The 16,379-nt window shown below is 41.3% G+C and overlaps 1 protein-coding gene across 1 annotated transcript; it reads left to right on the forward strand.

Moving 5' to 3' along the window:
• Window positions 1-2,123: 2,123 nt before the first annotated feature.
• Window positions 2,124-15,130, forward strand: LOC122970279 (claspin). The gene is made up of 24 exons (XM_044336397.1): window positions 2,124-2,389; window positions 3,180-3,297; window positions 3,742-4,166; window positions 4,559-4,711; window positions 4,852-4,905; window positions 5,066-5,138; window positions 5,357-5,459; window positions 5,693-6,309; window positions 6,402-6,590; window positions 6,687-6,850; window positions 6,943-7,142; window positions 7,381-7,433; window positions 7,591-7,784; window positions 7,870-8,419; window positions 8,782-8,815; window positions 9,023-9,110; window positions 9,205-9,383; window positions 9,544-9,705; window positions 9,950-10,071; window positions 10,620-10,753; window positions 10,918-11,038; window positions 11,992-12,071; window positions 12,722-12,886; window positions 14,528-15,130. Exons 1-24 carry the CDS (start codon window positions 2,363-2,365, stop codon window positions 14,651-14,653), a joined length of 4,131 nt encoding a protein of 1,376 aa, XP_044192332.1. The 5' UTR covers window positions 2,124-2,362; the 3' UTR covers window positions 14,654-15,130.
• The last annotated feature ends 1,249 nt before the right edge of the window (window positions 15,131-16,379 follow it).

A 16,379-nucleotide genomic window follows, 5' to 3' on the forward strand; every position in this document is an offset into this window, starting at 1 on the left:
TTTACTGTATGTGTGAAAGTTCAGTGTTAGTTTCGTGTTATTATCCTTTCTGAAATCCCTTATGAGTCTGTGACAATCGTCAGACAAATAAAACAACAATAAATGACATTACAGTTAAAGACAGACATTAAACAGCATAGTGCTCAATAGTATCCGGCTGCATATTGGCCCAACACAACATCAGCAGTCATCAAAAAATCGAGTACAACTAAATGTAAGTGGTACAACTTTCATATCACATGTTGAAAGATTTGAAAAGGCAGAATAATTGAAATAAGTTGAAGGTGAAGCGGTGGTCAAAAGCTGAGCTTGCAGTTCACATGGAAGTGTTGAAAGAAGTTTAAGTTGAAGCACTGAAAGTAGATGAACTCTCAGTTAAAGAATAAGATATCAAAAAGCAGTAGTCAGTTGTCAACTATGTCACATGGTTTTCATCAGAGGATGCAGTTTGCTCGGTTATCATGGATTAATGGATGAATCTGTTGACATGCGAGCTGTATACTGTTATACTTTCACCCATAACACCTCTACAGGACTCATCCAAGTTGGCTAAAATGTTAAGCATGACTTCACTTCTTCACAAACTTCATTCTTGATCTTGGAAATAGTAGTTAGATAAAATCATCTCAACTCACGGTCCACTTACCTGAAGCTGTCTACCATAGCAACATGTTTTTAAGTGCATTGTGAGACGGGTAGGGGAATATGTGGAAAACATAGCCTATACTTAGGTGAATGTTAGACAATGGAAAGATCATATATGTGCACATTCAGAAAGTGCCTGTTTCTGTAAAAATACTGTGATTCGATAATATTCACATCCCATATACTGTACAATTTAATTTTTTCTCTATTGTCATGAACAAGCATGGAGGTAGCACACGTAGATACACACAAATGAACATGCACAGACCTCTAAAAGGGAATTTCAGCCACCCATATTCTGTCTGCTTCTGCATCATGATTAAACGACAGGTTCACGATTTTTCAAGCCTGTCTTAAAACAACAGTCAGGTGCCCAAATGAACATTAACATATGTTTTTCCTGTCATAATCATTCCTCCTGTTCATACTGGCCATTAAAAGATCCCTTCATAAATCACTTACAATACAAATGATGGGGGACAAAATCCACAGTCTTCCTTCTGTACACAATATTTAATAGTTTATCTGAAGCTAATATGAAGCTTCAGCCGTCCAAATTAGTCAAAATCAAGTAGATGTCTTTCAACATTACAGTCTTTTTAGTGCCAAAGTCCCTCTTTTTGTTACTATTCTTCCACTGCAGCTCAACAGGGAAACACTGTCCGAGGAAATACAAAGAAGGAATTTGATGCTAAAAAGACTGTAAATGTGGCAGATATCAGCTTGATGTGACTAACTCAGACTGCTGAAGCCTCATATAAGCTTCAGATAAACTTTTAAATGCATTTTTGCACAAAATGACTGTGTGGACACACTGTGGATCACTTAGATTGAAAACACATTTGAAGGGGATCTTTTAATAGCCAGTATGAACAGGAGGAATGATTACAGTGAGGAAAACCTCTTTCAGGGCACCTGACTGTTGTTTTAAGACAGACTGAACTTATCCTTTAACTCTAATTTACCTTTAAACCGGGTCTTACCATGAGGTAAATTTTAACAGCCTCCTTGCAGATGTGTTTTGTAGTTTTAACACTAACTAGTTCACCCTGCAATTAACTTTTTGTTAATATTTTAGATCAAAAACAGATAATAAAAATGACCCTGAATAGTATGTAAGGGTTAATTTTACCTTCTCTCGTTGAAATACTTGACTTCAATATTTCAATGTGACACTTTCTGTTTACACATTTCTTTATTGTAGTATATCTGCACTTATAGCATGTACTTGAATTGAACTTTCTTTCTTTCTTTCTTTCTTTCTTTCTTTCTTTCTTTCTTTCTTTCTTTCTTTCTTTCTTTCTTTCTTTCTTTCTTTCTTTCTTTCAAGGAATTCCCTCAGCCCCGCCCGCCCGAACAGTCCCGGTGCTTAAAATATGCTCTTTTCAGGTAGTGACGTCAAACGGGCGGATACAAAACCACCCAGCTGACCAATAGGAAAGCGATAACAGTGCGATTGACACCTCGATGACGAAAGACGGCGGCCCAGCTGTCACGGCGCGCGAAAGATCAAAATTTCTATTCGGTGTGTGGAACAGGCGGGAGGACGAGAGGCAGCCGAGCTAAACGCGGTCTAAATGCGCTCTAAACGACTAAAATAGCCTTTTGCCACGCAGACATTGACTCTTGGACGTCTGTTGTGGCTGCTACGATTTGACGAGACGTTGTCTTCACCGGTTTCTTTTGCAAAAGACCGTAAACTAGACGGCGGAAAAAAATGAGCCTCGTCCTCGCTCAACAACAGGTGAGGAAATGCTCTCGGCGGCAGCTAGTTTGGTCATTCATCCACTATGAATGTGTCCCCGTTAGTTAGAAGTTATGAGAACAAACCGGCAAGATTGTGAAAGTATTATAAATATGAAGACATTTGCTAATTACAGATATTGTTAGCGTTAGCCGGTTAGCTCGCTCGCTAGGTTTTGTTTAGTCGGCTGAGATGGTGGTTACAGATTTGGCCTGCTCTCATCGAGTAAAGGCGTTTTACTTTATCGTTGTTAAATGTCATACAGTATATAAATATATTTCCAAGATAACCTCTATGGGACAGCCGCTGAGTCTCTGAAATAGTCTATTTTGTGCTGTTTAATGAATGCCTCATGCAACCGGAGGAAGCCATCGCTAGCTAACTTATGTGCTCATTGTTTGCTTTATTGCAAGGCGCCACTAATGTTCTTTAACAGCCATTTGGCTTCCCAAAGCCACACAATTGACCTCCATGTTTCATGTTAACTTTGCAAGGAAACATCAGTTTCCTAAATGCATTTTGACAAATACAGATACTTGCCATAACTTTTAAGCTACCACGTTATTCAGTAAGTTGGACAACTATCATTGATGCTGCTTTTGATATGACAGTAATAATAACGCTTATCACTTTTGTCAAATTGTACCTTTGCTAGATCAGACATTGCATTGAATGTGGAGAATATTTTCTTTCTAAACAAACATCTTAGTATCTTGTAGCCCCCACATATTTTGCCCAAAAAAAAAAAAAATTGTATGGTGGTTGATTTCACTTTTTTTGTTGTACCCAGGCTGAGGGGCTCCCAGCTGTGGCCCAGACAGCAACAGAGAGCGATTCAGACAGCGGGATGGGCTCTCCAGCAGAGGAGATGGTGGCAGAGACAACTAACAATAGAGATGAGTGTGCAGGTGAAGTAACACAACAATAGAAGATGATCCAACCTGAGACAAGACAGGACCCTCTCTGGCTGTGTGAAATGAGGGGTCCATTTATATTAATGTCTGCAAAATTCGAGTTCATTTACATTATGCAGTTGAGGCTTTTTATAGACACAAAGCTCACAATAAGTGCAACAGTCAGATCAATATTTCAATTGCAATCCATGATATACAAAAAGAAGTGCTACAGTAGATAAAAGTTTCTCAAGCACTTTACTGCATGTACAGATAACTGATATGTTTTGCTTCAAGATAATTGTTTAATCATTAACAACAGATAAACAATCTTTTGCTTATGTTATATGTTCATGCAGGGTTTTTTTCCAAGTGGTACACTGCATCAAGAAAGTCTCAAATTCTTTAGTATGACCATTGTGCTATTTGACTGTTTCTAAATGTTTATTTTGTTTCCAGATTCTGATGACGATGAAGACATCACAGCTCACAGAAAACCTCGCCGTAATGCCATCAGAGACAGCGACAGCGAGGAGGAGGAGGAGGCAGCTGCAGACAACAGCGTACACATGGCTGAAGCGCTGGTGTTGTCTGCTTCCAGTGGAGAGGAGATGGAGACCGGAGAGGCGGAAGAGAAGGATGAGATGAAAAAGAAAAGGGCGCAGAAGAGCAAGAGAATAACCCGCGCTCCTGTCGACAGCGAAGACAGTGAGCCAGAGCGAGAGAAATGTGAAGAAGCGGAGGAGGAGGCGAAGACGGAAGTAAAATCAATGAAAGATCGGAAGAAGAGGGAGAAGAGCCAGAGGCATCGGGAGAAAAAGGAGAAGCATAGCAAAGCAGTGGAAAAACTGAAGAAGAAAGAGAGATTCTCTGAAGTGAGTGAGGTAAGTGCAGCTTGTTCTTTTGTCAATAATAATAATTTTTCTTCTTCTTGTACCTCTGAAGTCTTTGTATACAGTGTTAAAGTACATCAAGGTTCCTAGTCTAGTCTGAAAATGTGTTGAGAAGAATTTGGTCATTTCTGTGCCTTCATAGGTTTGAAAAAGGGATAAAATTGGATATACAGTTATTGATATGGTAGCGTTTGTGGGGCCAAGATCTGTTTAAATCAAGGAATTAAAGTATAGCAATTTGTAAAGAAAAATATGCAGAAATCTTGTACGTGTATGTCAAACGTTAAACAAAGCACAGGCAGAATTGAGTGTGTTTTGTAGAACAGACTTGACTCCTTGAGATATGGATTATATTGTATAATAAAAGACAAATTTCTACCCAGGACGCACCTCTTCCTCGGGCTCTGAACGACAGTGGATGCCTGCTGGGTGACACAGAACTCTTTGACACTGGTCTGGATGAGGAGGAGGACGAAGAAGAAGAGTCTCTGGATGCCATTCGAGCTGCAGTCAAGCATAAGATGAAAAAACATAACGTACGAATAAAATAACCATTTATAATTGGTGTTTTTCATGAGATATATTATTGCTTTTGATTTAAAGTTATGATTATAGTTAGCGGTATTGGTGCGCTATTAAATGTGCTTTGTGTGATCAGTTTGAAATTTTCGTGCAGGAACCTTACTTGGATGAGGAAGATGAAGAGGCACCAGAAAAACCCCAGCGTGTGGTAAGCAATGCAAAATGCTGTAAAATTAAAGGTGCAGTGTGTAGAACACGCTTGGAAGGGGAGGGCCACTGCTCTATGCCACTAAATCCTGAACACTGCACCATTAAAACCAATACTTACCAAAAGAGTTTCTCATTTACAACATGTGTGGTGTTTTCAGGAGAGGAAAGCTGCACGTGCCAGCAAAGAGGCAATGAAGCAACTCCACAGTGAGTCTCAGAGGCTGATCAGAGGTCAGTTTACAAGACATACTTTTTTTTATTTATCAATGGAATGTGTTTACTGTTTTGGTGGGTTTTTTTCTCTGCTAACTGCTGCTTTTTTGGCGCTGCCACCTGAACCTCAAGATGATTTGGTGTTTTGGATCACACTTAGAAATGTGTGCTTCGTATTTTAAAAGGTTTCCATGTTAGTGAGACTACATCTTTGACATGTTCCTCTGTCTTTGTAGAGTCTACACTCGGTCTGCCTTACCACATTCCTGAGCCGAAGACCATCAACCAGTTCTTTAAGAAGAGAGCCAGGCCAGAGGGTCCTGCCATGGCACTGCTGAAGTAAATACAATAATAAACATTCAACACATGGGTCCGGTTAGCAGGCAGCTACATATGCTGATGGATTCCAAAAATCACTCTCTATTTTCACTATTTTTCCAGACTAATCTGATTTTAGGATCAACTGGTTGCCTTTCTAGTTTTACATTTACTGTCATGCAATCAAACTTAATCAAAAGATTTGAGGTTGCCACAGTAACCTCCACAAATTAATAATCCAACTTGCCCTTCAGGTCTACAAAGTATTCAGCCATGATGTTGGAGACACTGCCTGCTCCACCTCCACCTCCTGCAAACCCTCCCAGTGAGCCCCAACAGCCATCCACAGAGACAGAGCAGGAGTCTCCTACCTCTCTGGATCTCTCATCCACTCAGATCCAGCCCTTACACCAGCCTGCCGCCACCTCGTCCCCGCAGCAGGAGAGCCTGAGTCAAGACAGGGAAGCCACTGAGAGCCCGGACCCCGACCAAGAATCTGGCCCGATGCTTTACCTCTCTGAGAGTCTGCAAGAGTCGGTCCCAACAGACGCTGCGGTGACTTCTGCTTCTGGCTCTGGAGAAGAAGAAGAAGCCCCTGCAGCCCCTCTAGAACAAAGCCAGACCGCAGCCGTGTCTGATTCTGAAGCCCAGCAAGAAGAGGCTGGATCTGGGGCTTCGGTCGAGCCTCCAGCCCCTCAGTGTGAGAGCGCTGATCCAGCTGCAGCAGAGCCCTCAGCGCAGCAACCCACCAAACCCAAGAAAGACAAATTAACCAGACTAAAGGAGCTCGGACTGGACCCCCCACCTGTCGCCAAATTGTGCGCTGATGACGGAGCTTTTGTTGAGCTTGAACCTCCACCGCTCAACCCTGGTGAGTCATGATCCTTTTTTTGGATTTCAAGTCTGATTAAACCCCATTACTGTTACACTGAGATCTGGTTTTCCCGTCTCTTCTTCGATAAGGTGTGGAGGCCCTGAAGGAGCGTTACCTTCGTCACGTCCAGGCACCCGCTCGCCCCCAAGGAGAGCGTACGATGCAGCTCAGCATCGTCCGCAAAGACAGCACCCCGTCCGGCCAGGAAGAGTTGCTCACCGAGTCCGTCACCGTGACGGTTAAAGAGGGGGCGGAGGAACCTGTGGTCGCCAAACCTGGTACGGATATATGCATGACAAGCACATACAGGACAGGGTTTTTCCTCTGGTCATGCAGTTTTGAGACTGACTAACATCCTCTTGTCCTCCGCGTAGGAGAGAAGCTGTTGACTCTGAAGCAACGACTGCAGCTCGCCATGGCCCAACGGAGAAAAGAGGATAGGGCACGCAAGGCCGAGCTGAATCGCCTAGACAATGAAGAGTGTGGAGAGGAAGAAGAGGAGGAGGAAGAAATGACAGATGAGTCTGACGAAGAAGAGGTAACAGGACTATCAAATTACTTTATACACATTTTTGCTTTTGTCCCTTTTCTATTTTCATCATCTCTGTTCTTTTTTTTTTTTTGTCCTAGGGTGTAGAAGACCTGTTGGGAGGCAATGATGGTGAAGATCAGGCAGAAGAGGAGGAGGAGGAGGAGGAAGAAGGCAGTGTGGTCCAGAGTATCAGGAGCCCTTCTCCTGTGGCGCTGAACGGACCCTCGCCGACTCCTGACCTCGTTAACACAGATGGCTCGCTCATGCTGTTCCCTGGCAACTCCTGCTCTCGCACCGGGTAAGTGGGTTTGGAGTTTTAGGTCAAGTGTTTGTTTTTGTTTAAAATCTGCAAGACTTTTTGAAAATTGTAGCTTTTGCAAGTGAAAAAGAACATGCATTTAAATTTTTTTATTCATAGAACTGCCTTATAAAATTACTACTTGGATGTCCTGTGTCTTTTTGATGATATTAGTGTTTTCTTATTTGTTTTGTGTTTAAATGTATAAAGCTTCAAATGCACTTTCCTCTTTTTTTAGTGATGGTGTAAGGAGGTCTGGTCCCTCTGGACAGGACAACAGTAATAAGATGGGTGAGTAACGTCCTACTTTTTACAGTCAAAGCAGACTAATGTGTAGTTATCATTAGCTGCTATTAATTAAGGGGGAAAAAACTTCCAACATGGTGATAATTGTTTCTCATTCAACATCTTTACTTTTCTTTCCTCCCTCTCTCATCCTCGTCTCTAGAAGAGGACGACTCTCTGTCCCTGGTGAAGGACAACAGCCACAACAGCAGCTTTGAGCTGGCGGGATCCATGATCACCTCCTACCAGCCCGTCAGTCATCAGCGCTCCACAGGAAGAGGCGTTTCCAGCTCCTCCATGTTCCGATCCCCTTCTCCCTGCCTCTTCAGGCCCAGCTTCCTCAGCTCTGCTTCCAAGGTGAGACAGAAAATTCATTTTTTGTTATAAATTATACAGCTTTTCTACATGATGGTGGTTTTAATTTCATCTTTTTGTCCAATAGAGCTCAGGAAAACTCTCCGAGCCTTCTCTCTGCCTCCCTGTTGAGGACTCCCAAGACCTGTACGCACCTCCCTCCCCAGGCGCTGACTCGGGGCCCTTGGGTGGAGCGGCTCCCGGTCCCGGCCTTGGAGGAGACTCCCAAGGTCGCTTCTCCCTAGAAGACGACACCCATTCCCAGTTACTTGACGCAGATGGCTTCCTTAACGTGGGGCCTCGCCCCGGTGCGCCTCGCTCCCACAAGAGACAGTTGATCCTGGACAGCTTGGATGAAAACGCCATGGACGCCAACATGGGGGAGCTTTTAGGGTTGTGCTCGGGTGTTTTTGGGACGGCGGGGAGTAGCTCGAGCGGAGGTGGACAGGTGGCAGGAGGCCTCGGGGCGACACAGGAAGATGAGCTGCTCGGGTTGTGCTCGGGGGCGTTTCCGCCCACGCAGGCTGACAAGGAGCAGACGGAAACTGAGAAGAGTAAAGAGGGAGAACAGGATGAAGATACTGACAATACGATGGACCAGCTGCTGGGACTGTGTTCGGGCAAATTTCCCAGTCAAGGTAAAGGAACATATGTGCCTTTTTGTGTATTGATTTAAAAAGGTTAAAATCAACTTCAGTTAACTAAATATGATGCAGACTGCTCTCAGTAAATCATATCGGACGATACATTTAACAAATTACTTACCTGATAAAGTTCTGTTGTTAAGATGTCCTGTGGCTCTACATCCCCTCATGTTATGTTCTTTTTACGTTTTATGGTTTTGTTGCTATCAGTATGTAACTTGATTCCACATTTAGTCTTTTTTTTTTTCCGTCTCAAATTTTAGATTTTCATGGTTTTAAAATGTTATGAGGCTGTTATTGGTTTTGCTTCCTGTAACACAATCTTTATGTTTGTCTTCTTTCGCCTCCAATTTTAGGTTCTGCTCATCCGGCTTCACCAGCACAAGACAGGTAGAGTACAAATATCTGATCCGATCTTTAATCATTAACCATCCTCATCAATCATTTTGTTGACATAAAGCACTTATCTATCTGTAAAATTTGAATCCCCCTCTTTTACTCATTACCTTAGACTGTTTTTGATGAAAGGATTAAGGGAATATTAATATTTGTGTGTAATAATATATAAGATTCTCAAAGTGATTTCTCTCTATAAAGTAAAACAAAGCCAGAGGAAGAGGAGCAGGAGGAGGAAGAGGACTGTGAGTTCCGGCTTCTGTCAGATGTTGAAAGTCACAGCGAGGAGGTAAAAATATTTCTCCACAAACACAAACCTCACTGTCTTTTTTTTTTATCACGTGGGCCAAGTGACAGAACAAGTGAATTTTGCCTTTTTATAGGAAAACGACGATGAGGATGGTGAGGAGGACGATAATGATGATGATGAGGAGGAGGAGGAGGAGGAGGAGGAGGAGGAGGAGGAGGCGGATGCTGGTGAGGAAGAGGGGAACGATGAGGTGGAAGAGGAGGAGATGGAGGGTGTGTTCGCACCGCACAGAGTTAAGAAAAAGAAGAAAATGTAAGTGAAGAATCAAATCAACCTTTATTGATACATGAGGAATCTTTCACGCTCATTTAATTAATAAGATAATTTGTCATTAGGAAGAAAAAGTGACCAAAGCTACTATTTGCATCATAAAGTGTCGTTTTAAAAGTTGTTTCTCGCGTCCTGTTCTCAGGCATTTGGCCGACTACTTGGAGTCGGAGGCTGAGCTGTCGGGCAGTGACGAAGGCAGCGAAGACGAAGACGATGACAGAGGCAGCGAGTATGAGGAAGAGGAGATCCTTGAAGAGCTTCCCTCTGACGAAGAGCTGGCGGACCAGGTCAACAAGATCCACATGTGAGTAACTGGCTGGTTTTACACCGTGTTGATCATCTTACTAACGAGGCTGTTCACAACTGAAATAATCAGTTTATCAAATATATTTCTTTATATCATTTTGGCTAAAATGCATTAATGCAAGTACAGACTGAGCCTCTGTGGATGAAAAGTTTAGGAAAAACCTTTAGTAGGAAGATACTTGATTGTTTTTTAAACTGAGAGATAAACGTTTTTAAAAATGTATTTATTGTTTTTTTTAAAGGAAGCAGATAATGGATGATGATAAGCGTCGTCTGAGGCTGTACCAGGAACGCTACCTGGCCGACGGTGACCTGCACTCTGACGGTCCGGGACGAGCTCGCCGCTTCCGCTGGAAAAACATGGGTAAGTTTACAGGATGGGTGGTTGATACCTGCCGGATGCTGGTAATTAATGTTGAATTCAAAGCTGAAACTAACGATTATTTTCTCGATGGACCGATTAGTCGTTTGGTCAAAAAAATATCGATCGCTGTTTCTCAAAGCTTAAGGTGACATCCTCAAAGGTCTTTTTTTACATTTTCTCTTGAAAAATGACTCAATAGTTTATCAGTTATCAAAATAATTGGTAATTAATTATCCATCGACTAATTGTTGCAGCTCTAATTGAATTTAGAATATGATTGGACTTTGACCAGTAGATGATGAAGCCAAAACACTAAATGCTTTCAGTTATATATTTTAATTAGCCGAGAACACCTGACTTTCTGAGCTACTGATCACAAGTTTCACATTTATTTTGTTACTATTATTTATTAAGATGTAAAGCAGATTTTTGAAGTCCGTCAAATATCCAATTAAATTGGATTTTAAAAACTCAGTAAAGTGTCTTTTGAAGTTGCTCCCACGAGCCATTTACTCATTTTAGAGCTTCGTTTTGAATCTTTCCTCCAGACGACGGCTTCAACATGGACGGGACGGGAGCAGAGGGCGAGGGTGAGGAAGAGGAGGAAGATGGCGACGTGGACCTCGCTGAGGTCCAGAGGAGGAAGGAGAGACTGGAGAGAGAACAGTGGCTCAGAGAACAGGTAGCTTTATATCTCTGTGAATGTTTGTGTGTAATACTAGCTACTAACTAGCTAAATGTGTGTGCGTGCTTGGATCCCCCCCCCCCCTCCTCCTTCCTCTCCTCTTGCAAGGGGGGTGTTGTTATTTTATCTTCATTCCTTTCTCCGTGTCTCTTCTCACACAGTCTGAACAGAAAGCCAAGAAAGGGGAAGACTTGGATGCTGATGATGAGAAGATTGGAGATGAAGATAGTCAGTTTATGAAGCTGGCCAAGAAAGTGACTGCCAAGACTCTACAGAGGAAAGGTTGGTTTGATACGAGGCCTCACAAGAAGAATCCAATAACCCTTAAAAGCAACCCACCGTTGATATTGATTATCATAATAGCAAACACATTAAAACACAACCAGGTAAAAATGTAAAAAAAAAAAAAAAAAAAGGCTCAAAAAGGTGATTCCATAGTTTGATTTATGTGTTTCCAGTTAAAATCTTGGCAGGTTGAACAAGCTGAAGACAGGGAAACCCTTTTTTTTTTATTTTTACTACTGCTAGTAAACAGGATATAATCGAGGTCTTGTGATGAAAGTGTGATTTACACTTTCCAGATTTTTAGCCGAGAGAAATAGTCTAATCTTAGATGTTCCTGGGTTGATACGCTTTTTCATCCTCTTAACTCAGTCGAGAAGACTGTTGGTAACGTCACCTGATGTGCTTCAGCGCTCTGGAAAACGAAGCAGAGCCGCACACGCGCACACACACACATACACGCATGCACGCATGCACAGATTGCACCAAAACACTGGCGTTTATCCCAGCTAAACCAAACCTGGCAAAGAAAATGCTGCCAATCCTCTTGTTTCAAAACGACTATTTGATTCCGAGTGTTGATTTCCCAATAGCTGTGGTATTCTTGTGTTCCCGGCAATACGAGATATGAATAAAACTGTGTGGCTGCATGTAACATTCATGAGTTTTTGTCACAGGGCTTTTCACCTCCTCAAATATAAATGACAAAGTGGCTCTACAATAGTACGTTAGGTAGAAAGGGCTTCATTATTTGTACTGCTGTAATGCTTTTTTAATGCTCTCTCTAGAAATAAATTATATGTTTAATAATAATTATACACAAACAAGTATCTAAATGAAGAAATGCAAGTATACTGTGTATATATATTAAAATCTGCTGTTTTATCAACATATCGAGAGAGTGGTTTATTGAAGAGTTTTCACTCAGACTAATTCACTATTCTCATCACCAGAGCTTCCTGTGGCACCACAACCAGAGAAGAAGACGTCAGCAGCTCTCAATCCCTTCCAGAGACCCTCGCAACCCTTACAGGTACGTCACTGTGAATATAGAAGGCGGAAAGTCTTCTGACTTCTCATTCTGCTGTTTTGTGCTGCTTTCATCACATAAATGCTACTACTAGAGAAGACTTTACTTCATTGTAATCTTGAGTTTAGTTGCAGACAGTTTACAACAAAAGCTTTTGTATAAAGTTTTTGTTGTTTCACAAACTGGTGGCATCTGACGTTATGAAATAGCATAACTTCATCACTAGTCTGTTAACACCTGAAGCCTTTTTTTCTGGATCTTATGCTGAGAAAACATCTCGTTGTTTGAAGCCAAATATGACAACCTGTTTACTGGGGTCTGTTTAATTGCGTTTATCATTTGGAAACATCTTTACCAGCCAAATGCTGTAATTGAGAAGATCCAGAAGATCATTTGTAAGTATAAAGGATCCAGTAGTCGTATTGGCCTTTCAGGGCTACATAGTGAGGCCAGCGGAGAAAATGACTGTCTTACTGTCTCTTTATGTCTACTAAACAAAAATTGTACTGACAAGAGTTCAAAATGCTGCAAAGCGGGAGATGTGATGTGAGTGGATGTCGGCCTTAAATATTTAACCAACAACGTTCATTACGTATTCTCTGTGATCCGTACAAGGTCAGTCTTAAGATTTATGTTTTATTGATGTCCTCCAGGTGAGAAGAGGGTCACTCCTGAGTCAGCCTAAATCCGTCCTGCAGAAGTTGGCTTCGATCTCGGAGGGGAATCCTCTGGCGCCCAGAAACAGCCGCGGATTCCTGTTTCAAACGTTGTCTCCCGAGAAGGACAACAACTCGACCTCAGATGCTCCTCAGAAACAAGTGAGTGAAAGAAACGTCACTAAACGAATGCGTCGTGTCGCGTCGTCCTATTAGTGCAGATATAAGAAGTGAAATATCTTAATAGCTGCACAAATATAAACGTTATACCCAAACTCTGCAGAAACTCAGATATATGATGCTGAAAATACTAGACTATCTAAAGGAGGCTAAAAGTTAATTACCTAAGTCTTGGTATCAACTGCTCACACAAGGTATCGTTATTCTTTCCCTGTACAGTCGTCCAGCTCAGTAGACAGGGGAAAGAATTACGCGCTCCAGTGTACACAACGGAGAAATAAACGAGTGCAAAAGGCAACACAATTCAGTAGTATTAAGCAGTATAACACGAGTGAGTCAGTGAGTGGTCGTAAACTGCAGTGTTGCGTATAAGAATGTCCAAAACCCCCACATCCTGTGTGAAAGCCCAGAAAAAGAAGTGTTGAAATCATACAAAGAAACCGATGTTCCAAAAAACCATTTTTTACAACCAGAACAGCAAAACAATGTCAGACTGGCTGCAAAAAAAAAAAAAAAAAATTCTCAGAAGTACTAAAGTAGTATAATCTAAGTCTCTGGTATGTACTCGTGCGCTCAGTCAGTCCCAAAGGTATGTGTTTTCATGGCGATATTGCCAAAATACACACACACTGCAAAATGTTCAACTCTGGGTCATTAGGTTGTAACTCACACTGGCTAACCAGACGCCTTGTGATTAAATGGAAAACAGTTAACGAGCGTTCACCAGGAGAAGTCGGAGTAGTTATGTGTGTGTGTGTGTGTGTGTGTGTGTGTGTGTGTGTGTGCATCCATAAGGTGCTGGATACAAAAATCAGCTAATATGCTATACAAGGAGTATGCAAACACTCAAAATCTCCCTTTTTTAAATTTTTATAAGCAACATTTCAGGGCTAGTTAAATTAAATAAAAGGTAGCTTTGGTTTAGTGTTCCTCTTAAATCACGTTCACCAGGGGGGTCGTTCTACCCGTCGGCCATAACGACTGTTTGCAATTAGTCACTCACAGCAACAGCAACGTTGGACCTCACCACTGATCTATAAAATGCCGGTTTGGAGAGTATACTTAAAAAATCATTGATCTATTTAATAGAATAGACGATGCTTATACTGAAACGGTAAGTGAATATTTGTTATCCCCTTTTTTTTTTTTTTTTTTTTTTCCCCTACTGATTAAAAAAGAGGTAAATTACTGGTCTGGACTTAACTCAGCTAGATTTCTCAACCCTGTCTGGTTGTGTCTCTTTGGCAAGACCTCACTGTTCTAAAATAAGCACAAAAACAAAATACTTTCCTAAGAGCTTGGAGAGACTTCTCAGTGTGTGATAGTCATGTGAGAGTGATGGGTGAAGTTATATACACACACACACACGTCTTCTACATTTATGACACTAGGTGGAGCCAAAGCCCACACTGCTCACGTTAGATCCAGACAGATGTTGTGCTACTAGATGTTTTTTAACACCTGTCATCAACATGTTTAGCAGTGAGAATGAGGCTAAAACTAACTATGTCACAAAAATATTCACCCTTTTATTCATTCAGCACTTTATTATTTCAGTGTTTGTTGACGTTTTGTTTAATTACAAGTGTTGATAAAAGACTTTTGGATGTGCTTGTACCTCAGACGATGAAGAAGAGGGGGCAGGTGGCGGCTGTGAACCCTGCAGCTAAGAGGGTCTGCAGGGAGAACAAACCTGCTGGACAGACGAAAGGCCCCCAGAGAAGCATTTTCAACTTCCTGGGCCACTGAGGTCACGATTACATTACAACTGAATGATGATAATCACCAGCAGGCTGCGAGGCCGGACGTCATTCACCAGCAGCTCCAGCAGCTGATTGAGGCCTGAATTTAACATCAACGTCCAGTTTTTCAATCTCCATTTAAGACTTTAAAAACGAAGGAGGTTTCCCGGGATGCCTTGTAGACGACTTCATATGTACAAATACAGATGGGCGTGTTTGTTTACGACGCAAACTAATGAGCACAATCTGATGTTTTACTTGAACTTTTTTCCTAACACACACTTGCTGTCCACTAGTTAAATCCATCGTGCCATCAGAGGCGATCATCCGTCACATCATTACTTGACTTTATTTGGACTGCTTTTCCTTTTTGTCCATTTAAAAATGTTTTATCATGTAAATAGGATTGAGTTGGTTTTAAATTGATAGGGATTTTTTTATGTATTTGTTTTACATTGTAAATAAAAGTGTATTTTAAGACATCGCTCTAATTGTTTTTTGTCTATCTCAGCAGGACTGGATGCAAAGTTGCCTGTTTTTAGTAGTAGATTAATGTGCAACAGGTATAATGTGTATTCTTGGTATTCAGTTTGCAGTATAAAGGGTCACTGTGGGTTTATGCTACCTGCAAGACCCTGAATGTCTTTTCTATTTAATCTGTTTCCAAGTTGTATCATACCTGGATTTGTTGAGCTCAGTCTTATGAAATCTTTGTTTTTATCTTTTTTATTAGCAAAAACAACTACAAAACATCGAGGTAGCAATTTAGCTAAATAGCAAATATGTAATAGAGTGGAATAACTTTAATGTTAGAATATATTAAGTATGTGAGTGTCAATCTTGGAGTTTAAGTTGTTTTTAAAAGCTGAACCTGGATAGCCAGTCAAAAGGTTTCCAATTTGATGAACAGATGACTGCAACTGAATTCAGATTTAGTGAAAGGCTGTTGAACCTCAACAAAGCTCCCCGATGCCATTTTCATTGCACCTTCAGCATCAGAGCAATTGATTTTATGAGTGCTTTCATCTACATAAACATGAAAAGGGTAATGATTTTTGTTGAGGGAAGAGGGAGAAGAAAGGAGGCTGTCCATGGAGATGAAGTTCGGAGATCAGTTTGAAAGTTGGATGCACAATATCATCATTTGAGAGAAAAAACCTTCCTGCTCGTCACAGTGGAGATTCAATTGGAAATGCAACATGATGTTGATGTATCATATTCAGAGTGTAGGGAGATTTGTGTCTGGACTAATAGGAGGGGTATAAGGGGATACAGCTGTTAGAGATCAGTATTTTTATTATCTCTTTTGAGTTAATATGGGTTTTCATTGAGTACAATACAAATAAAACTGTTCTTTTTGCATGGGCAGTTAGATTTCATGCAAAATACTTGTAAAGGTGAGTTTTGGGGGCAGAATAAGTGTAAGATTAGTCATGTTCAACATGTCTGGATGGAAGATGTTTGTTCGTTTAAATAAGTTTGTGTAGGAACGGGAACTCTGTACAGTCCAGTTTAAAAAATTTCCCGTCTCGCCTTTATCCTTCCAGTTAGTTTGATGTAGAAACTGCATTGGGGGAAAAAAAACTGGTAACATTTATTTTCTGTTCTGCACATTTTCTACTCCCAACGCAATAAACACCCTTCTACAAATATACACTGCCAGGCCTCCTGTAAATAAACACTATACTGTCTATCTTAGCGGATACACTTATTTCAGTAAAGTTTCCACTTGG

This window comes from Thunnus albacares, chromosome 19, assembly GCF_914725855.1.
Source record: "Thunnus albacares chromosome 19, fThuAlb1.1, whole genome shotgun sequence".
NCBI lineage: Eukaryota > Metazoa > Chordata > Actinopteri > Scombriformes > Scombridae > Thunnus > Thunnus albacares.